Source organism: Ictalurus furcatus, chromosome 2 (assembly GCF_023375685.1).
Source record: "Ictalurus furcatus strain D&B chromosome 2, Billie_1.0, whole genome shotgun sequence".
Taxonomy (NCBI): Eukaryota; Metazoa; Chordata; class Actinopteri; order Siluriformes; family Ictaluridae; genus Ictalurus; species Ictalurus furcatus.
The window spans coordinates 11,809,857-11,833,245 of NC_071256.1; the positions used below are offsets into that span (position 1 = coordinate 11,809,857).

The following is a 23,389-nucleotide window of genomic DNA, read 5'->3' on the forward strand; positions in this document are numbered from 1 at the left end:
AACTACTAGCTATAGATTCTGTGGTTAATTTACCACTAACTTCAGAAGAAAGAAAAATAATGAAAGAAAAATCAATGTTAGGATCTTAATTAGAGATATGTTTATATCAGCTCCCCCTTTACCCCAACCACAGACATTAAAGTGACTTCTTTCCTACTTTCCTTTACTACAGACATTTGGGCCACATTTGGTGAGCTTTTAGAATAAAGCTTCGTGTGTCAGATCAAGAGATTTATATGAAGTTGTGGATTTAATATCAAACACTGACAGGGAGCAAATACCTTTTCAACATTTTAAGTTAATTTTAATTGAAACCAGATCATTCAGTTTCAGTAGAATTATAAATTGGAGTCAGATGTTTAACCTTCATCTGCACCTATCTCACCTATCACATTTGTTTTAGGTTGACAGGCAGGGAAACTTCATTTACATAATATAAAAAAAAAATAACACCTTTCAGTAGACAGTAAAAATACTGTAACAGGACAATGAAACTCATTTTAATTTACAGGGTGTCCGAAATGTCAGGAACCATTGAGAGTAAAGCTACATGTACTTATTTTTGGATTTATTATATACAGCATATGCTCAACATGTTATGTTCACCCTTACTCGCTATGCATTTCCTCAGCCTCTGTGTCATGTTGTTATGGATTTTGCTTAACATATTCCCACTGGTTTCACCCTGTATTATATTACGCCAGACTCAACATTCACACAGCTTCTGCATGTTGCTGTGCCATGCTCTGCTAATCAGTGTAGCTAGAAATATGTTCAAAATACACTAACACACCAGGACACTTTTACCAGGATCGCTCGAAATAAAAAAAAAAGTCTTAACCCTTGTCGTATAATTAAGCAGGTTATCTAATGTTCTTCATTGGCTCGGAGGCTGAGATTGGAATTTGTATTTTGGTGAATCGCTAACTAAACTAAACTATCTAAGATCAAGATTATCAACTGATTTCTGTGACTGTGCATAAGTATTAGTGAACGAGAGCCTAAAGCATTGTACATTTCTACTGTATATACAATAGCTCTAAAAAGTCTGCACGCCCCTGTTAAAATGGCTGGTTTTTATTTTTGTGAAAAAAAAAATGAAACCAAGATAAATCATGTCAGAACCTTGTCTACCTTTATTGTAAAATTTTAACCTATTAATCAAAGTGAAAACCAATAAGAACCATTTTAGGGGAAGAAAATGAAAGATAAAAAAAGTGTACTATCCTGGTTGCATAAGTGTGCACACCCCTAAAGTAATACTAGTTGAAGCACCTTTAGATTTTATCACAGCATTGCCAACCTACCCCAACCTTGCCAACCTACCCCATAGCCCAGACATATGAAGAATTCGTGAGATTGTTTTCACATGTAGGGAGCAACCAGTACTTGCCTGAAATTGCTGCAATTCTTTTAATGTTGCTGTAGGCCTCTTGGCAGCCTCCCTGACCAGTTCTCTTCTGATCTTTTCATCAATGTTAGAGGAATGTCCTGTTCTTAGTAGTGTCCCTGTCGTATTTTCTCCACTTGTTGATTATAGTCTTTACACAGTTCCATGGTTTATCCAATCCCTTGGAAAAAAATTTGTAACCCTTTCCTGATTTACATTTTTCAACAACGAGATCCCGTACCTGCCTTGTAAGCGGTAAGGAACAGCTGTACTTTATTTAGGGTTAATCAGACACTTTAATTGATAGCAGGTGTATACTAATTAGTATTTAACATTTGTGATTGGTTGATTTTGAACACTGCCACATTCCCAATTATAAAAGGGTCTGCACACTTATGCAAGCTGGGTATTGGAAGTTTTTTTTCTTTTTCCTCAAAAATCATTTCTAGATGTTTGTCACTTGATATTTATATGCATATTGCAATTTCACAATAAAGGTGAAAAAAAGTTCTGACATTTTTACATTACAAAAACCTGCCATTTTAATAAGGGTGTGTAGACTTTTTATGTCCACTGTGAGGGCAGTAATACTCAGTAGTTTCAAAAATATTGAAATTAGAGGTTGTGTAAATGTTACAAATTCCAATTTGGGAAATTCTTTACTTTGGGCAAATTTAAAACATGTAGTATACTGGAGTATAGTGGAGGTTGATTTCTACTTACTCAGCTACAGCAGAATAATATTATACTGTACGCAATCTGATGGAGTATTACATTATTAGTATTAGTTCCATTATTATTAATGAACAGACTGGTAAAACAACACAGAATGATCTGTTCTTTGTCACCTGGTGTAGCTTTCTGTCTAGCATATTAACTGATGACAGTAATAAATAATCAAAATAGATAGAAGAATTATAGGCATCCTTCACGAAAATGAGCAAAAAAAAAAAAAGATTTATAAAATGTATAACCCCTATACTCTCAGAAATGAACTTAGCCTTTAATAAAAATGGGTAGCCTTGATGGTAGTTTTCGTTTTTGCTCATTCTCCTGAAGTGTGCCGATAATCCTGGAGTTGACTTTATATCATGTTTTCATCATAAGGAATTGAGCAGACGAATCCACTTGCACAAGATGACTGCATACTCTGAGAGTACGAGGTTCTTTAGAGAAACAATAGGAGCAGTGTCTGAAATGCTGAGATGCTCCTGGTAGACACATTGCTACTCCGGTGACTGATTCTACAGCCTTTCATGCGGCAGGTCAGACAGACAGAAGGACAGAAACGATTGTCGTAAGCCTACAAAAATGTATGACACGTAACAGTCTCCTTTTCTCTCTCTCTTTCTTTGAGGATGTGTTGGGTGTATAACGCGACGGGAGTCTGGGTGTACCCACTGTTAGAGCACATAGACACGGTGGCCAGAGTGGTGTTCTTCATCTGCCTCACAGCACTCACCGGCCTGTACTACATCATGGGGGAGATCCTCAACAGCTATATCTGGGATTCCTCAAGGAGTAAGTTTGTGTGGTGTGTGTGTAAGCACGATAAGGTCTGTGAGTGGTATATGATGACTCCTTGAAATGAGCTACAGTTGTACTTTTCTTATTGTCTGCCACACACAAGAGGAGAATATCTCCAAACATGCCTGGAGGTGGTCTGCTGTTCAGCACCCACACATGCACTCTGCTGCTATTAGCATTATTAGAGCTTAGGAGCACAGAGCATTGTGGGTGTCAGAAACAGATGGGAGTGTGAGCAGTCTGATAACAGCAGATGGTGAAGTCTTCTTGGCCTCCCACCTGATTGACACTGACCCACAAATCACGAGAGCTTTTCGAGTACTTGCACACACAAACCTAGACCCACATACATAGTCCTACATTTGCAAGGTTATCTTATGTGCCTAGCACTTGGAGATACTTTGCTTCTTGCTTAGACCATGGCAGGCATTTCACACAAAACGCTAGTGTGTCTAAGAGTTAATGACAGCTAGCAGATCATGAACTGATTACAAGCAGTTTCAACGTTAGCACGACTAAACCAGTACAGGAGTTCTGCTGGAAACATACAAGTGGTGGACAAAATAACTGACCCAGATGTAAAAGGAATTCTTTGATACACTAAACTTAAATGGTTTATTAGTTACAAAACCAGCAAAAAACTGATTTCTTTGGCTAAGTAATAACGACAGCGCTTGCTAGATGAATTAATTGCAGACGTCAGAGGAGAGTTGGTCAACATGATGGCTTCAGAAAACACCACAGAGTACCTCTGACACAAAAAAATGGATGTTATGAATTTACTTAAGGGCTGCTATTCACCAAATATAATCGATAACCAACACATTTTAGACTAATAAGAAATGGAAATATGCCCTAATGAGTCACATTTGACCTTCCTGCCAACATCTCTGGACATGTTGATGTTTGAAGAAGGCCAAATGGTCTCATCAACCCACAATGTCAGTCGCTGTGATTAAACATGATGACGCAAACTACTGTATAATGATATACCCAGCCATCTCAGGAACAGTGATGAATTTTTATGGCTGTATAACTGCCAAGAAATGTGAGAACATTTCATACTACATGATGACATGGGAATGTCAAAGCTGAGAAATAAAAATGGCTGATGAAAAGAAATGATCAGAATCGTGTTATCCTTGTAACCAAAATACAAATGACTTGCTTTATTTCCAGAGTTGGGTGTAATTGTAATCTAATGACTTTTTCTAATAGCGCTGTAATTACATTTTAAATTTATGTAATTTGATTACAGTTACTGATACAAATTTATTTTTAAGAAAACAATACTAAGTAAAATAAATTTTTTAAATAAATCGCGTTTTTCCTCGAAGATTTTTTCTTTAGCACCGAATAATTCTCCACTTGGAGCAGTTTGTCACTAGGGAACTGAAGGTCAGTAATACTGAAGGGAGGCGATACCAATCAGACATGGAAATACTCGTGTCTTATTGGCTGACAGCTCTCAATTCTGCCAAACTCTAGCTCACACAGTCAGTGGGAGGAAAAATGAATATACAGCTAATTTTTTTTTAAACCAGTAAAGGGGTTGAAACTGGAACACTAACATCCTTTGATGCTGAACAGGAAAACAATGTGTGTAAATGTCTACATGAGTTCCAGTTTATGTGAACATGATATGAGCAGAGCATAAGGAAAGATAATGTGCTTTGCATGGCACTGTAGCAGCTAAACCCACACAATGATAGCTTAGCTATGCCTCCCCTTGGCTAGCAACACCAAACTAGCCTTGTTAGAAAAGTTTTATATTTTATCGGTCTGGTAGTCTTACAAACATTGACAACACCTGAGGCAAGTTTTATGATAAATCCGACTTTCTCTGATCATGTGACACGTGCTAAAATTACTGAAAGAGCTATGAGTTTCACTTTGTAGTGTATTTGTGTAGGTTGGATATGTTTTGAAAGTAACGTAAAGTTATTAGTAACCTGATTACTTTTTACATGCAGTAATCAGTAATGTAATCAGATTACAATTTTAAAGTCGTAATTAGTCATCTGTAGTGGATTACTTTTTTTCAGTATCTTACTCAACACTGTTTATTCCTGCCCTCCAGGTGCTTTAGAGTCAAATAAGGATAAAAGTGACTGAATCCATGGACAGTGAGATGCGACAGCTGTGTTGGAACTATTGCATTACCAGCGCTCGTTGTTTGGAGAGTAACTCTGGACTGAGCGGTAAATCTGACACTTGGGAAAAGGTCATCGATAAACAGAGTGTACCCGACCACCTTGTTTTTTTTCTAGTCCAGCTCCTGATACAACTTCATCCAATTCTCACTTTAACGAAAGCACAGCTCTTCTACATGAGTTAAATCGAAGTGATTTCAGAATACCTCAAAAAATGTATGTATTAATCATATGTATCAAATCAAATGTATTAATCACAATTCCTGTCTTTGTACATGTTTAGGTCAGTATTACAACCTTATTATGTGTTATAATGCTATATATTCAACTCCATGGTTATTGGCAGCCTTTATGAAAACAAGTATACAAATATATCCATTACACCGCGATGAACTGCCATCCCGGCTCCGGATCCACCGTGACCCAGACCAGAATAAAGTGCTTACTGTAGATGTATGAGTGAATACATATACAGTATAAATGCATGCATTGCATCTATATTTTGAGATTGAACCTATGGATTTACTGTACAGCTTTATTTTTACACAGCATTCCTTTGAAACATAAAACTCTGTGTAATAGACCAGGCTCAGGAGGAGGTTGGAGATCCATGTGCAGAGGTTTAATTACAGATTCCAGGTAGACAAAGCAGGCAAAGACAATCCAAAACTCCACAAGAATAATGAGGCAGGCAAAGGTCAAAACACAGTATGGTATGAGATAACCAAACAGCAGGATCATCCAGAAGAGTAATCAAAAAGCACAACTAAATGTCGAAACCCAGTAATGGCAGTAAGAACAGAACACGGCTCACACAGACTCTGGGAATGTCAAACCTTTTTGTTAGTTTGTTCAGCATGGTAGGTTTTAATCTAAGGTTATAGTCTTAAACCAGGAAGTGAACAGGAAGTAGACAGATAGAGCTGGGATAGGGATAATTTCCTGGACTGGTGTGACACTGTCCTCATAATACCATCAATCTGAGGAAATGCAAGAACCTGGTTCTGTTGTTTGAGTGGAAATTTTCAATGATTATGTGTAATGTTTATTTTATACAAGCATTTTTCCCCGTGTTCCTGAAGGGCACTGATAGTTCAAGAGTTGATATTTTTCATCAAAAGGGATTGAGCGGATACACCGACTCGCACGAGCATGTGGTAACTGATAATGAACATGCACTGGGCCTCATGAGTTTGTTTAGTAAAGTTGTGTGTATCTGTGTTCGTTAGCCAAATCAAATTAAATACTTCTGCCAGATTTATAATATAATGCACATCTTCTGACAAATCAGATTCAAGATTTCAACCACGCTGTTGTATAAAAATATTATATAGCAGTGGAACAGCATTTGCTAATACAGTAAATTACAGAAAAGGTGAGAATTAAGTGAAGTGAAAGGAAAAGAGTTTGATGTAAAAATGGAGGGCAAGAGATATCTATGCTGTATGCAGATAATCATGGACACCAAGCACATCACAAAGATAAACTGCTATGTTTAATTCTTTTAATTAAAGAATTAATTCAACTGTGGCTCATTCTGACGTGCTCTCCAGCCTCTCGCACACTTCATCCTCTCTCAAACTTCAGCCTCTCGCACATTTCAGCCTCTCGCACATTTCAGACTCTCGCACACTTCAGCCTCTCTCAAACTTCAGCCTCTTGCTCATTTCAGCCTCTAGCACACTTCAGACTCGCACACTTCAGCCTCTATCAAACGTCAGCCTCTAGCACACTTCAGCCTCTCGCACATTTCAACCTCTCGCATATGTCAGCCTCTTGCACACTTCAGCCTCTTGCACACTTCAGACTCTCACACATTTCAACCTCTCATACACGTCAGCATATCGCACACTTCAGCCTCTGACACGCTTCAACCTCTCGCACATTTCAACCTCTCACACGCTTCAACCTCTCGCACATTTCAACCACTCGCACACTTCAGCATCTCGCACTCTTCAGCCTCTCACGCTCTTCAGCCTCTCGCACTCTTCTGCCTTTCGCACACATCAGCCTCTCACACATTTCAACCTCTCACACATTTTAACCTCTCGTACAGTTCAGCCTCTTGCACATTTCTACCTCTCTCATGCTTCAGCCTCTCGCACTCTTCTGCCTCTTGCACACTTCAGTCTCGTGCACGGCACCCTCCCCGATGGCATGTTGGAAAAGAAGGAAAGCATGTATCGTAAGGAAACCTGATGTATTCATGCACACTCGGGAGTATACAGCACATTGCAGGTTGAGACATACCAGATCGCTCACTTATAGGTCACTTAGTGCTGACTCTAAAGTGTTTAAAGCATTAAAGAAGATTAAAAGAAAGATGCCATATGAGCTATTGTCCTTTTATACAGCATTACAAAATAAACTTCACTATACTGTAATGTATATGTGACAAATAAAGGCTTTCTTCTATTGCAGTGGCATGGTCTTGATTGAATGACTGGTCTTATTTGTCCTAATGTATGGATTTGTGTTGGCTTCAAGTTACACAAACTCAAGAGCTTTTGTAGGATACAAATATTTTTCCACACAAACAGGATTCTCATGAATACCAAATTTCTTATGTAACTTATGTGGAGGGCAGGGCTCTCATTCATCAACATGTGTGTAGAATTCAGCATTTATCACACATACTGTATGTAAACACACTCATGGACAGACACACTCGTTTACATAAAGAAACACCCACAAATACATTTACATTTATTTATGTAGCATACACTTTTATCCAAAGCAACAAATGAGGAAATACAACAAACCGATATTTCAAGCGGAGAACAATACAAGTAGTGCTACTATACAAGATTTATAATTGAATTCTAGAGCAGCAAAGTGAGCAGAGTAGAGGTGTAAGAGCCAGAGCAAGGGTTTTTTTGTTTGTTTGTTTTTTAAGTAATGTGGGGTTAGTGTTTTAGGGGTTAGTTAGGTGTTCACGGAAGAGGTGGGGCTTTAACTGTTTTTTGAAAATAGTGACAGATTCTGCAGTCGGAATTGAAGTTGGAAGTTCAATCCACCACTGAGGGTCAGTTAGTGTGAAGGTTCTGGAAAGGGACCTTGAGCCACGCTGAGTAGGCACTACTAAGCATCGGTCGTTAACCGATTGCAGACTGCATAAGGGAACATAAACCTCAAGGAGAGTGTTGTGGTAGGGGGGTGCTGTTCCAGACAAGGTCTTGTACGTGAGCATCAAGGCCTTGAATTTGATACGGGCGGCTACAGGAAGCCAGTGGAGGGAAATGAAGAGGGTATGAATAGCTAAATATGGTGACAACTTCCCTTTAAAAAGGAGAATGTATGCCCCATTGTGCAATGTATTGCCCCATTTACACATGGAAAATTGAAAAGAATTTAGGTAACAATAATAAGTTGATTATAAGTGGATTATTATACAACTGGTGTGTTAAAATAATTTGTATTTATAAACAGAAGTTAGCAATTTGATTTGCCTGTTACTCTGATGCCTGGTACTTAAAATAGTCCTTCTCTACCTCATCATCATCCGCATATTAGGCATATGCCATATTCTGAACAAATCTGGTCATTTAGAGGATACTAAATCCAATTATATCCTGTTTTAGAAGATTCTGCTGTATCATCAAATATCGAATTGTTGCCATATAAATCAAAATTGTATCGTATCATAGAAAATTTGGAATACACCCCACCTCATGACACTTTTCGACCGCTAGGGGTTTCGGCATACATACACATGGTCAGGAGTAGTTAATACATAAAGTAAATGGTAAATGTACATATGCACATCTTCATGCACAAGAATAACATTGTAAACCACGTTCTATACACAGATACACGTATTTGCACGGTTGATAAATGTGATCCCTGAATGTAAATAAGCAAGCGAGTTCCCTGTGCATGGGCAGATATGAAAATCTACTTCCCTTCCCATGGAGCAGGGGTGTAACACAATGCCATTATCTGTACTGTTTAGTGCTCAAAATATTTGTATATGTGTTTCGTATTGAATGTAAGTCTGAAGTGGGCATGGTCTATAACCACAGTTGTTTTTTTTTTTTTTTGTGAACGCTCTCATTATGCCCTGAAAACACTATGAACTATTTTTCATTGACAAACGATGTACTTACCTACAGAACATTACAGAACTTTATTTAACTCCTGAACCTGATGTCCTGACAATCTTTTTATCTCCTATGTAATGTAACAGAATAAACAAGCTAACTATGCTTCAAAAGAATGCTGTCTTTCCCAGATCAAGAAACAATGGCAAAAAAAAACAAAAAACCTCCACCTACACAGAGTCGTATCTGTGTGTGTGTTTGTTGTATACGTTATCTCTTCAATATGTATAGTGTATTCATATTTGGTTAAACCCAAAGCATATAGTGTTATAGTAGTACATGCTACTACCAATGAATGTTTTTTTTTTTGGAGACGTGAAGCACCTTATGGACCTGCAGTATAACTCAATCAATTATGTTTATAAAGCTCAAGATTTTCCAGAAGGGAATGTTGTGTAGCAATGTTGCTAGCGTTCTAGGTCCTCATTTTCATTAGTGTGTATGGATGTTTGCTTGGACTTGCTTTGAACATGAATTCACAAAAATCACTTAATGATCAAAAATAAAGTTGCAGGTGGAATGAGTTTGCTCAGGGCGTCTTTTACATACAGTAGGTGTTTGTTTAATCCTATGTCTGGGGATGCTAATCAGTTTATATATTTACTAATGACTTTACAGCTTTTGGGTTAAATGTAATTACTGTTAAATACAGATACATTTTGATTTACACTCAAACCTCATAAAAAAGCTACCAGTCATACTTTCTTCGGATATCATCAGTGAATACCTATTCCCGAAAGCACTACTGATAAATTTGTGTCAAGTTGCGATCTGAGGGAGATGTGACGTGCACAAATGTGATGTCCTGGCATATCCAAGTCCGATAGGATTTTCTGGTACAAGTACATTTTAGACAGGATACAGTTTGCATTTACTAAACTTCTGTTACATGTTATACATTGACACCTCCATACAAACAGAGGGCTCCCTGTCCTGTGAGCACACACACTTCCTCTTCCCCAGTCCATACTTGTTTATGGATTACAGTGCCAGGGAAAAATATTTACCCCCTTCTGTTTTCCTCTAATTTGCATATTTGCGACACTAAATGGTTTCAGATCCTCATGCAAAATGTAATATGAAGATGAAGAGGAAACACAAAACAATGATACAATGATCAGTTCATTTATTGAACAAAAAAGGGATATGCAACCCCTGCATCACCCGTGTGAAAAAGTAATTGCCCCCAAACTTAATATCTGGTTGTGCCACGTTTCACTGCAACCAAATATCTCCCTGATCTCCCATATATCTCACTGATCTCCCATATCAGGAGATCAGTCTTTCAAATCAGGGTGGAAGCCCATTTTGGCCCATGCTTCTTAGCAGAATTGTTTTAATTCACCCACATTTGAGGGCTTCTGAGTGTAAACCATATTTTTGTAGCATATTTGGATTTTTTTAACCTCTGCTTTCTCAAACACAGCCTACTGCAAAGATAATAATTTCACGGTGCTATGCTGGACATTTTCTTAATGAGAAACATATGCATTCCAGGCCTGAGCAGGAAATGTTCTTAGTTCGGCAAGAAACAACAATCACCTCATGACAGATTCATCCAAATGAGTAAGTCAGCATAGCGCAGTGTAATAACGTCTGTCAAACTGCAGAAGAGGAGAGAAAACAGCTCCAACTGTTAAAATTAAGTGCTAACTCTTGACATCCCAAAACCAGACTGTCAAAATCTTCACCCTCTCCCAATCCTGTTTAATCATCCTCTCAGCTCATGTTTAAAAAAAATGATAGATGCAGAGCTCCAGTACTGAGTTAATTATATTTACAGAAGGAACAGCGCTCCATTTTAACTTCTCACTTTGTACTAATTACGTCCACTAGGCCGGCATCCTGTTTGATTGTTCTTAGGAAATGTTTATGTATGTTTCAAGTGTGTGTGTGTGTGTGTGTGTGTGTTTCTGTGGGCGCTCTCCATCAGCACATCAACTGCAGAACAACACCTCGTAGTCTTCTCATTAACACCATCGCTCTCTCATGCAGAGGCGACAAACTGAACGTGATCTGAAGGGTTCTCGCGCATGAATTAGCATAGTAATAATAAAATCTGACATGTTTGAGGCTATCATGGGCACAGACTCACCCAAACTGTACAGTTGAAGACTGGAAAAATGTTCTGATGAATCTCAGTTTCTGCTGTGACATGCAGATGCAGCATGAATCTTACATCAACAGTTCAGGTCGGTGGTGGTGGTGGTAGTGTAATGGTGTGAGGAATGTCCTCTTAATACCAATCTAGCATTGTTTGAATACCACATGCATCACTTTTTTTGCCACAATTTACCAATCATGTATTTATTTCCACCATGACAGTGTGCTATGTCACAAAGTCATCTCAAACTGGTTCCATGAACATGACAGTGAATTCAGTGTACTTGGCCTGAATCAGATTGGAGCACCTTTGGCATGTGGTAGAACGGGAGCTTCACAGCATGAATGTGCAACATGATAAATCTGCAGCAATTAGCAATTACACACTGCAATCATGTGAATACAGACTAGAATCTCAAAGGGAAGGAGAAGACGAAGGCTTTATTTGCCGTATTTGCCACACTTTACAGTACAGTGAAATTATTTTCTTCGCATATTCCAGTTTGTTAGAAAGTAGGGGTTAGGGAGCAGGGTCAGCGCCCATGGAGCAGAGACGATTAAGGGCCTCACTCAACAGTGGCACTTTGGTGGTGCTAAGGCTCGAATCCCCAACCTTCTGATCAGTAACCCAGAGATTTTAACCACTGATATGTATGTGGCGTAAGTATATATATGTGGTTCTCCTAAACCTGTTCCAGCATGACAATGCCCCTGTGCACAAAGCGAGCTCCATGAAGACATGGTGTGTTAAGGTTGGAGTGGAAGAACTCGAGTCACTCCAAATACTGACTTTAGGTAATTACTGCTCTTTGTAGATGATACTTTTTTATGTATTTTTGAGGTCATCTTTGATGATCATATATACTCGCTTCTTTCTAAAGTTATTCCCTCGGTTTTGATGATGGTCGTCATATAGGATAAAGGTAATCAGTCAGAATAACTTTCTTATTGATTTGCAATGACCCTTCCATCCAAGGGGACTTAAATCCTATCAGCAAAAACGGTGCATCATCAACCATTGTGAATATCTTCTGGTTTCACCACAGCCTCAGAGGTGCTTTACTTGCACAGCTGACAAAGGACTTTTGTTTGAAACGTCCTGTTTCTCTGGGAACTTTGTGTACTGCACTGCAATTTTCACTTCCTCAAGACTGTACTGACTCCCTGGCTTTTTTCCCTTCATATATTATTTATAGTACTTATTATAATTACGTCATTATTGCTTAAAAAGATTGTACTCTAAAGCCTACACAGATAAACAGAGTGAACGTCATGCTTTGTTTCATTAGATAGAATGCAGCATGTAGCCAGATCTAAGTCATCAACAGTAGACAGAGTGCACATATGGCTTAGTGGTTAAGGCTCTGGGTTACTGATTGGAAGTTTGGGGGTTCAAACCCCAGCACTGCCAAGCTGCCACTGTTGGGCCCTTGAGCAAGGCCCTTAACCCTCTCTGCTCCAGGGGTGCCTTATCATGGCTGATCCTGTGCTCTGACCCTGACAGGCTGGGATAAGAAAACAATTTCAATGTGTGACCAATAAAGACTCATTAACAAAGCAAGATTCTCCAAATCAGATTTCTTGCACTTAGACAGATTTTGTGCACTCTACAAATACAAATAAATAAATAAATATATATATATATATATATATATATATATATATATTTATTTATTTATTTATTTCTGTTTTGTGCAAGGTTATTGTTTATGAATAAAACAGAACATCTCTCTTGCTGGAGGAGTGTAGGCAGAGTTAGGTTTGGTTTATGATACCGTGTTCTTTCTCACTTCTCGCCCTGAAACTGCTATTGGTGCAAGCAAAGTCTGCAGTAATTACAACAAAGTTCTTGCTCTCTTACTGTGAGAGCCCTAAAATTGTCGTTTTCTTGTCAACAAGATGTCTATTATTGCATAATTAAAAAAATATATACAAACAGTTGTGAATGATCGTACCCGTTATTCATCATATAACAAATTACATTCATTTTCTACCTGAAAAGTTCATGAATAATCAACAACCCATGATATGACAGACAGAAATCCTACCAGCATTGACATTCATCTAAACAACCCGTGTACCACAGACCAAGGAACAACGTTCTCTACTACGCTCTACATATGATAAATCTTTTTTTAAACCAAGAGTCAAATCCTGAGGGCTGAAGCACACAACGTAAATCACAAATACTTTGGTCAACACAACCAATGTGTGTAAAACTGGACTGACTGAACACCAATTTTAAGTGGATCTCTGCACCGTTTATAGAAGAAAACTGGGATATATGTGTGTTAACACTGCTTCATGTCTGTGAATATTCTGGAGCTACTAAGATTACTAGATCAAAAGCACACATTCAACTGATCAGCATTGCTATGTGGTTTGAGACACAGTCGTGTAGAGACAGGATTGTGTACTTGCTGCCTCATCTGCTCCTTACTGACAGGTCAACTTACGATTTGTAAAAACCTTTTGATGATGTTGAGGTGCTGTTTTCAGAGTAGCATAACAGCTGATAAGAAAGCTCAGGCATGTTTTCACGGTATAACATATGAGTGATGTAAGGACAGAGAAAAGGAGGAGACCTCTGGAAGTGGAATTTCCAAAGACGAAAGTCATTTTAAACCACATATTGGTGCAGTCTGTTGACTCGACTTCAGTTGGAGGAAAGGAAATGTGGGTTTTATTTTTCCATTTCAGTCTGAAACGGCCATTTTTACGTCATCCTCATGTGGAGCTGCTTCAGTGTGCGTGGTGATAGTGCCCCCTGCTGGACTCACGCATTCTTTCCTTACTTTAGGATTCGCCACTGTAACGAGGGCAGAATGATGCAAAAGGAGGAAAATATTAAATACATTACTGATGGAGTGACAGCATCCTTCCTTACTTTAGGTTGCGAAGCTATAGTGAGGGCTAAATGGCATGAAGGACAACCTCACCATTAGGATTCTCTTGCTTGTAAAATGTCTTCAGCATGTCAACAGCCTCCTCCGCTCTGTGACCTGGTATACACTGTAAAGTCAAATGGAAAGTAAATTAATGTTGTTCTTATATTAGTTAAGGTAAGAGTAACAGAATCGGACTGTACGATAACGTAGGCAGCTAAACAGTTTCTAAAGAGTGATAGATTTAAACTTGCCATACATCAGCTTTTTTTTTTTTTTTTTTAAATCATTCAGAATCTCAAGAACGCATGAAGCTCAGGCAATGACTGAATAGTTTGTGGTAAATATAAAATATAAATATAAATCAACCTAATCAGGAGCAAAGCAAAAACATCTATTCAGATATTTCCTATAAATCATATCGTTGCTGTATTTATATTCAGTTACCATACATTTGTTTTTGGGCAAGTCATTTAGGGCTTGCTGCGCTGCACTTCATCATTCAGGAAGAGGCACAAATGAACCCTTAGGGATGAACAAACTTTGGTCTGAACCCCAAAACAACAACAAAGCTGAGACACCATTTACCAAAGTATGTGCATCCACCATTAAGAGAGCCCTACGTCATCATGGCTTGAAAGAATGTCGCACAAGGAAGAAGCTCCTTCTCCAACACTGGCATAAAAAACAAGTGTGCAGATGACCACAAACCATTTGGAGGAACGTTCTCTGATCAGATGAAGCAAAAATGTAACTGATTAACCACAATGACCAGCACTGTGTATGGAATAGGGCTGCAACTAACAATTATTTTCATAATCGATTAGTTGGCCGATTATTTATTTATTTATTTATTTATTTATTTATTTAATCGATTAATCGGATTGGGGAGGAGAGCAAACTTTCAGTAGCATTTTTTCGTTTATTTAAAATAAAATCCACAAACTGAGTGTTACAAATATAAACTTAAGACTAAAACTTTACACAACTGATTGTCCAATTATATAAGACTGAAAAGAACCCAACACACACACACACCAGAATATATATTATTCATTTAGGACTGTAGTTTAATTCAGTGCTTTTTGTGCATCAATAAAAATAATGCATATATATACATATACATATATACATACATACATACATACATATATATTATATATATATATATATATATATATATATAAAATTTATAATTAGTATTTATATTCATGCATTACTTTTTATGGATGCACAAAAAGCACTGAATAAAACTGCAGTCATAAATCAATAATAAAAACTCACTTTCACTGCACCTCATGGTTTCTGTTACTCACTGCTTTTAGGCATATTGTTTTACTTTTGATCATAGTGTTTTAATTAGACATTACAGATCTTACTTGCGCTCCCACTGCAAGTGGAAGCAACGCTGCCTCGTTATTAACAGATCACTTCAGTTGTAATAAACGACAGAATTTAGACTGCAAGCACACAAATACAACATATAATGACAATAAACTTAAATTAAGCTAAACCTTTTAAGCAACTTGCAGCAGTTTCCCCAAGCCCTTGCACAGAGTGGAGCATTTTGGATACAAACATAAGTTTGTGCTTGTGCATCACTGTCGTGCTTCCCTGCTACACAAATTCTACTTTATAAAGTTTGATCTTCTTCAGGGTGTTCAATATAAAATGGGTCGCACACTTTCTTCCTCAGTCACTTGACGATTTCGTCAATAAACTGACATTAAAATGACAATAAACTGAAGAAAGTCATTGTCGGTGACTCTGACGTCATGCGCCACTCACTAGGAAACGGCTTAGATTTCCGGTTAGTTAAAAAGTAATGTGTTCCATTTGAGACGATACTACCTTTCTAAAATTCATACACTAGACCAGTGGTTCTCAACCTTTTGTGAGCTCTGGACCCCTAGCATATTTTGAACAATCCACAAGGATCCCCTCATTCTACAACAATTATAGGCTATATATTTAAACAGTTATTTCTATATATGTTACTTTATTTTATTAATATTTAACATTACTAATATTAACATTGGACATTTAAAATTTTATCAAAACATTTCAAAATTTATTTTTTTACATTTTATTGAAGGTGTGACATTTAATTTGACTCTCTGAATTATCTTTTGTTTATTTCATCCATCAATGCGACACTTGAACTTGTCTACCACTCATAGGTGTTTTCGGAACAGAAGTAACGTAATGAGTAAACGTACCGTGCGCAGACCAACTAATCGATAATGAGATTCGTTGAAAACGATTTTCATAATTGATTACTATCAATTTTATCGATTAGTTGTTGCAGCTCTAGTATGGAAGAAAAAGGGTGAGGCTTTTCATCCTCGGAACACCATCCTCCCTGTGAAGCATGGAGGCGGCAGCATCATGCTGGGTTTTCTTGGAAAAGGGACTGGTGCACTTCAGAAAACAGACAGCATCATGAAGAAGGAGGATTATCTAGAAATACTGAAGAAATGTCTCAAAACATCAACCAGAATTTTGGTAGCAACTGCGTCTTCCAGCATGAGAAAAATGACTACGTTTACATGGACAGCAATAATCTAAATATTGACCTTATTCTGAGTAAGACAATATTGTGATTAAGGTGTTTACATGAGTCGCTTTTAGAATATTCCTTTCATGTTCCCGTTTTACATGTTATAGAACATAGATCGATTAATGGCACACGTCATTACGTCCCCACGCCACGCCGTCTGACGTTCCCTCCAGAATTTCACGTATCGACATACAGTTCGTCTTCATTATGGTACCGTATACAGTTTTGGGTGTTTCATTTTTAATTTTACGAAATCTTCAAGTGCATTTAATTATTTGTCATGCTTACGTGCAAATAGACAACTGCTTGAAGCGGTGGGCTCCGTCCCAAACCGTGTACTTACCTACTATATAGTATATAGAAATACATGTATTTTGCCTACTATACACCAGGTAAGTACACGGTGTCGGACGCAGCCGTGCTCTCTTGTTTGCCGTCAAACGGTTGAACACTGCCGTGTGTGTACGTGTCTTGTCACAAAATGTGGTGAAAAATCCCACACAACGTTAATAGTGTGATTAAGGTGTGTACATGTCTGTAATGCACTCCGATAATGCAACTAAAACAGGAATACTCCACACATCTTAATTCAATTTGTGTTTACTTCGAGTATGACTTTAGTCGGATTAAGTTCATCAGAAATCGCTGTTTACATGCTAGTTTCTTAATCAGAGTATTGTCTTAATCGGGTTAATATCGTACTGTTGTCCACGTAAACGTACTGAATGATCCTAACCAAACCTCCAAAGTTGTAACAAAAGACAACGCAGTGTATGTTTTGGAGCCCTGACCTGAATCCCATAGAAAAAATGCATGGACTGAACTGATAAAGTGTGTCTGAGTGAGGAGGCCCACAAACCTGTCTGAGTTACACCAGTTCTGTCAGGAAGATGGGGCAAAAATTCCAGCAAAGTATTATGATTTAATTATATTATGATTATATTATAATATAAGTTTGTGGAACGCTACAACAAGTGTTTGATCGATCTTGTGATTTTAAAAAAAGGAAACTGAAACGAACCTCTGCAGAAATCTTTTTTTTTTTTTTTTTAAGGATGTTACCTTGAATGATGTTCCAGTGTCGGGAAGATCACCTGATGAGATGTCCAGCACTGAGCCGCAGCCCCCAAATCTTTCATTCTTACACCCGTACACAACCAGTGGGACATCTACCTCACTGTCAAGGACTAAGACATTATGTCCCTTTTGTTAGTTAAAGTCTGGCATTGATCTGTGCTGAATATAAACAGATTTGTAAATAATTACACATAGCTTAGTTGTATCATGCAGAACAATGGCTCTGCTTGCGGATGGAATATATAACGCTGTACATCGGTGTCTATTCATAGTAGTGAGAGATGGATGAAAATAAGTTGGTCACAAAGAAGCTGTGTACATCAATAACCATAAATGATACCATTACTAAATATCATTTTTAATTAGATGTAGAAAGAATACAAGCATTAGGATACGACTAAACAAAACAGAATATGATCATTACAGTTCTAGGATCTCAGAGCAATAAAGTCCTCTGAGAAAAAAAACATCAGGACTGAACAAAAAAGCATAAAAAGGAGACCAAATAATAAAGGATACTCAGCAGACGCAGTGCAGCTGCACATGTAATGCACGGTTCGACGGTCACATAGAGAACAGTGTGCTTACACACCTCCTTTGGGTCCAGGTCTCTGTGAGAACACCACTCTAACACTTGGTCCAGTGCCACCATTTCTGCATGACGTGTAGCCTTGTCCAATGCAGAACAGGCACAAGTTTGTTTCAATCAAATGCACATCTGTTTAATTCACTTGGAAAGTCCTATCTTGCAAACAAATTTACTTTGATATTTTATTTCTAGTTCACCGACAGTGATCCTCCAACGCCCGGACTTCGAACAGAGCACTGCTTTTCAATCGAGTTTTTACTGTTGATTTAATTTTGACTTAAAGAGCGATTCAAATCAGGATAAATCTAGACCTCAGGAGTGACACTGTTGCAATCAGATGTGATTTCTTTTTCAAAACAGTAAAGCTGAAGCCATTTTCAAGTGCAAGCAGGAGCAATACTTAATGGAAAACTCCATGCTGAAACATTAAATATGTTTACATTGAAATATTTGTAATGTGCTTAGTGAATCTAGTACTAGTTTGTTGGTAATTGTTGTATTTTCACTGTTCCTGTCAGAAACCTGCATTTGTCTGCCATGCTGACATCATAGCGAGACATAGCGCAGTTACAGAGGAGAAAAATTTGCAAAAATCGCAGACAAATCTGTGATAACCATTACGTTTCACTGTTCGATCCTAAAGAGCAAGAGCTCCTTCTTTTCTCTCTCTCAATCACCATGTTCATTCAGTACTCAAAGGTTCCAAAACACTAAGTGGTTGGGTATGTAGTTGCACAGAGACATGGCTCAGCAAGATAGCTGATGCTAATGTGAAAGTTAAAGCTTTTGAGCAAAGTGTACAGGATGAGGAGGGGAGAGAGCTGAACGTACCAAAGGATTAAAGCACTGCCGTACCAATAGCTTTAGGTATTGGATGACACGACATTCGAGTTGCATCATAAGTGGTAGGTCAACTGTAAAAATTGTTTAAATCTATAACATTGACTATAGAGTCGGTGTTATAAATTTAACACGAGAATACGTCTATGTCGATTGATCTAAAGCTAACACATGTATATACAGTATAACTCATTTAAAGGTAAGACGTTCTGCTGTGTTTGCCGTTGATGCTGTGAGCAGCCATGTTGGTTTGACGTCACTCTGAAAACAGGGAAGGAACTCGAAGTTGAGAAGGCTAACCCAAGTTGATGAGTAGGAATTTCAAGATGAGAGGGTGTTTTCTTTGGCTTTTACTGGCTGGACGCTGGGAAATTACCAGTCAAACACAGCATTAAACCTCTGCAACACTATCATCGATTAGTCGAATGACAGTGTGGGTAACGTAGGAAATGTTACAAAGTGAAAACAGACCAACCGATGTTAAGTTAAAAACATTAACTCAGAATATCATTACAACAGTCTCTGAGGCCAGTGAAGATCAGATGTTAATTTGATCTAAAGTCGTTCAGGGTGGACTTTCCTTTTAATGTGCTCAAATGAGCTTTCCATAGCCAGCTACTAGTCTGTACATAAGAGTGGAGTTTTATTTTGTTATTCTGTAGTTTGCAAGCTGCACGTCACTCTTTACAGTCTCGTGCTGCAAATCGCCAATCATGTAACATTTAATACATCACTTGTGAGATGAAAAGGTAAACATGGGCATATATATATATATATATATATATATATATATATATATATATATGTATATATATATATATATATATATATATATATATATATATGTATATATGTGTATATATATATATATATATATATATATATATACACATACATATACATACATATATACATACATATACATACATATATACATACATATATACATATACATATATATATATATATATATATATATATATATATATATATATATGAAATTGAGCCAAGAATATACCATTTCATGCTGGGGGATTTTTCTTGCGAATGATTCTACTTTAAGTCAAATAATAATAATAATAAATAAATAAATAACTTTTTTTCCATTGTGACATGAACAGAACACAATTAAAATTTAAAGCATATCACAGAATTCCAGTTCAGCTCCAGTTTCTGCTCTCTTGAGGAAACTGTTAACATGCTTCTGTCTCAAAAGGTTTTTAAGAAGAAATATGAGATATTTGTTCACAAGTGGCATGAAAATTAAAAAAAAAATTCTGAATAACAAAGCCAACAAGAGCTAGATTTATTACTTACATTTTTTGTTTCGTTCACCTCATTCCTTCCTTTGCCTAAAACAATATTGTTGTACACCAGAAGACATCCAACTGGCACCTCACCATTTTCAAGAGCCTCTATCGCCTGTTAAATAAGAAACATGCTGTTTTAATAATAAATCTGATCAGAAATTGAGAGTAAAGTGTAAAAAGCAGGACAGCAGTACCATGTTGAACGCACTGGACATCCATCTCTGAACCTCACTGTCTGAGGGCTGGTGGAAACTCCCATTTATGACATCGCTTTCCGTATGGTCTGTTCGCATCTCGAAGAATGTTTTTATTAAACTATATTAAAGCAGACTTTCTATTACTAAACTCGAGATCATACAGAGCAAGCGCACAACATCCAGTGGAAAGAGGAACGATAAGTACGTGTTGCGTTCCCACCGGGGAACATAAAAGAAGGACCAGACAGGGGAAATTAATCACAGCAGTACACCCGAGCATTCACAGCAAAACAGTGAAACTAAATAAGAATTATTAAGTAAATAAGAGCTTGTGGAAAGTCAGTAGTCCTTTTAGCCTCGTGAAATGGAAGAGCATGTTGCATGTCTCGGGTTTATGAAGTAAAAGCTGTATTGTTTGTAGCAGCTGCGTAATAAATAAATAAATAGTGCGATTTTTTTTTTCAAATTTAATAGATTAATCGCCACATTACACTGATTTACATGTAATGTGCAACGCAGCTCAGCAAACACTTCTAGTTGTTTCTTAAACACACGACGGAGCCTAGAATCCAAATATTACAGCGCCGTCCACGTCGCACATTTATTGCGTCATCATCTGTATTGCCATAGACAGAAGACGTGATTGTCAAACTTAAAGACACCACAAGGAAAATCCTTCAACGAACTTTTGTTTCTAAACAAACTGTAATATTTTATTGGAATAATCTCTTCGTTAATGTACATTGGAAAACTACATGACTTCTTCCCATAAAGTTTCTTATCACTTATAACTTATAGCCTACCTTAAACACTTCCAAATATAATAAACAAATGAACCTGTTAAATTCACATGGTGAATTTAAATTCACATAGAGAATTTAGTGATACATATACTGGAATATCAGAAAAAGATGTTAAAAAAGCTATTCTACATACATTATATGACCAAAAGTATGTGCACCCCTGACCATCACACCCATATGTGGTTCTTCAAACTGTTACCACAAAGTTAGAAGCACACAATTGTATAGAACGTCTCTGTAAGCTGTAGTGTTTTAATTTCCTTTCACTGGAACTAAGAGGCCCAAACCTGTTCCAGCATGACACAAAGTGCACAAAGTGAACTCCATGACAACATGGTGTGTTGAGGTTGGAAGGTGGAAGAACTCATGGTTTTGGAATGGGCACATATGGGTATGATAGTCAGGTGTCCACATACTTTTGGCCGGAATGGGCACATGTGGGTATGATATTCGAGTGTCAACATACTTTTGACCATAGTGTATAAAAGTAGAAAAGTATTCACTGAGAGTCAAAGAGCTCTACTGTGATGGAGACGATTTAAGAGCAAAATATTGTAGAAATATATCTAAATATATTTAATATATGGTTTGAGTATTTCAGAAACTGCTGATCTTCTGGGAATTTCATATAGCAGTCTCTAGAGCTTACACAGAACAGTGCAAAACAAACAAACAAATAAACAAACAAATAATCCAGGGAGTCGCATTTCTGCAGAAACACTTTGTTGATGATAGAAGTCAGAGGAAAATAACCAGACTGGTTCGAGCTGACAGGAAATCTAATGATAAATTGTATCAGTGTAATATACTGTAGGTTATTCCTTAAATTTGCATCCAGAAGCTAAACTTGTATTTGGGGGACATTTTAAGACGGTTATGGTCATTCTGTATCAATTCACACTTAATAGATATTTGGATATTTGTTGAGGCATTTTCCTGGAATTGGCATGTGGCTCATTTCAGTGGCACTAGAATGTAAAATTTAGAATGTTTGAACAGTCTAGGAGGGAACACGACAGGTAATGGCAGGGATGCCAGATTGGGATAGTTTAAAATTCTGGCTGGAACCCAAAATTTAGTTTTAAGAAAGATTTTATTTTGTCACATATATATTACAGTAGGGCACATGGTGGCTTAGTGGTTAGCACGTTCACCTTACACCTCCAGGATTGGGGGTTTGATTCATGCCGCTGCCCTGTGTTTGCAGAGTTTGCATGTTTTCCCTGTGCTGCTGGGGTTTCCTCCAGGCACTCCGGTTCCTCCCCCAGTCCAAAGACATGCGTGGTAGGCTGATTGGAATGTCCAAAGTGTCTGTAGTGTATGAATGGGTGTGTGAATGTGATTGTGTCCTCCGATGGATTGGCACCCTGTCCAGGATGTACCCCGCCTTGTGCCTGATGCCCCCTGGGATAGGCTCCAGGTTCCCTGTGACTCAGTAGGATAAGCGGTATAGAAAATGGATGGATGGATGGATATATTACAGTACAGTCAAATTATTTTCTTTGCAAATCCCAGCTTCATAGGAGTTGGGCTCAGAGTGCAAGGTCAGCCATGATACAGTAGCCCTGGAACAGAGAGGATTAAGATCGTTGAACAGCAGCAGTTTGGGAGTTGGTGTTACTTGAACCCCTTTAAGCAGTAGCCCAGACCCTTAATCACTGCACCACCAAATTATAGCACATAATATAAGTACAAACAGTGTGTCTATGATGTATAGAACCATTTCTACTGTAAGATACATTGCAAAGCCTGGGAGAGGTACAGCAGATTATGGAATGGATCATTTCCGTATATCAGAAATACGTGTGAAATACTTGTTCCCAATTTCCAATGCTAGTTGCAGGTGTGATTTTGG

General features: G+C 37.7%; 2 protein-coding genes across 3 annotated transcripts in view; one reads left to right on the top strand and one right to left on the bottom strand.

Annotated features, from left to right (window-relative positions):
• The window catches only part of aig1 (androgen-induced 1 (H. sapiens)), a 35,067-nt gene extending 31,643 nt beyond the window's left edge, over nucleotides 1-3,424 (top strand). For both annotated transcript variants that reach the window (XM_053648081.1, XM_053648072.1), the window contains one exon: nucleotides 2,748-3,424. In XM_053648081.1, coding sequence (XP_053504056.1) covers nucleotides 2,748-2,976 — 229 coding nt within the window. In that variant the 3' untranslated portion in view covers nucleotides 2,977-3,424. The remainder of the gene's footprint in view (nucleotides 1-2,747) is intronic.
• Nucleotides 3,425-12,966: 9,542 nt separating this feature from the next.
• Nucleotides 12,967-21,495, bottom strand: adat2 (adenosine deaminase tRNA specific 2). The gene is made up of 6 exons (XM_053648095.1): nucleotides 20,729-21,495; nucleotides 20,542-20,646; nucleotides 18,315-18,465; nucleotides 17,781-17,887; nucleotides 14,213-14,285; nucleotides 12,967-14,082 (listed from the first exon to the last, which is right to left on the bottom strand). Exons 1-6 carry the CDS (start codon nucleotides 20,825-20,827, stop codon nucleotides 13,970-13,972), a joined length of 648 nt encoding a protein of 215 aa, XP_053504070.1. The 5' UTR covers nucleotides 20,828-21,495; the 3' UTR covers nucleotides 12,967-13,969.
• Between the last annotated feature and the right edge of the window lie 1,894 nt (nucleotides 21,496-23,389).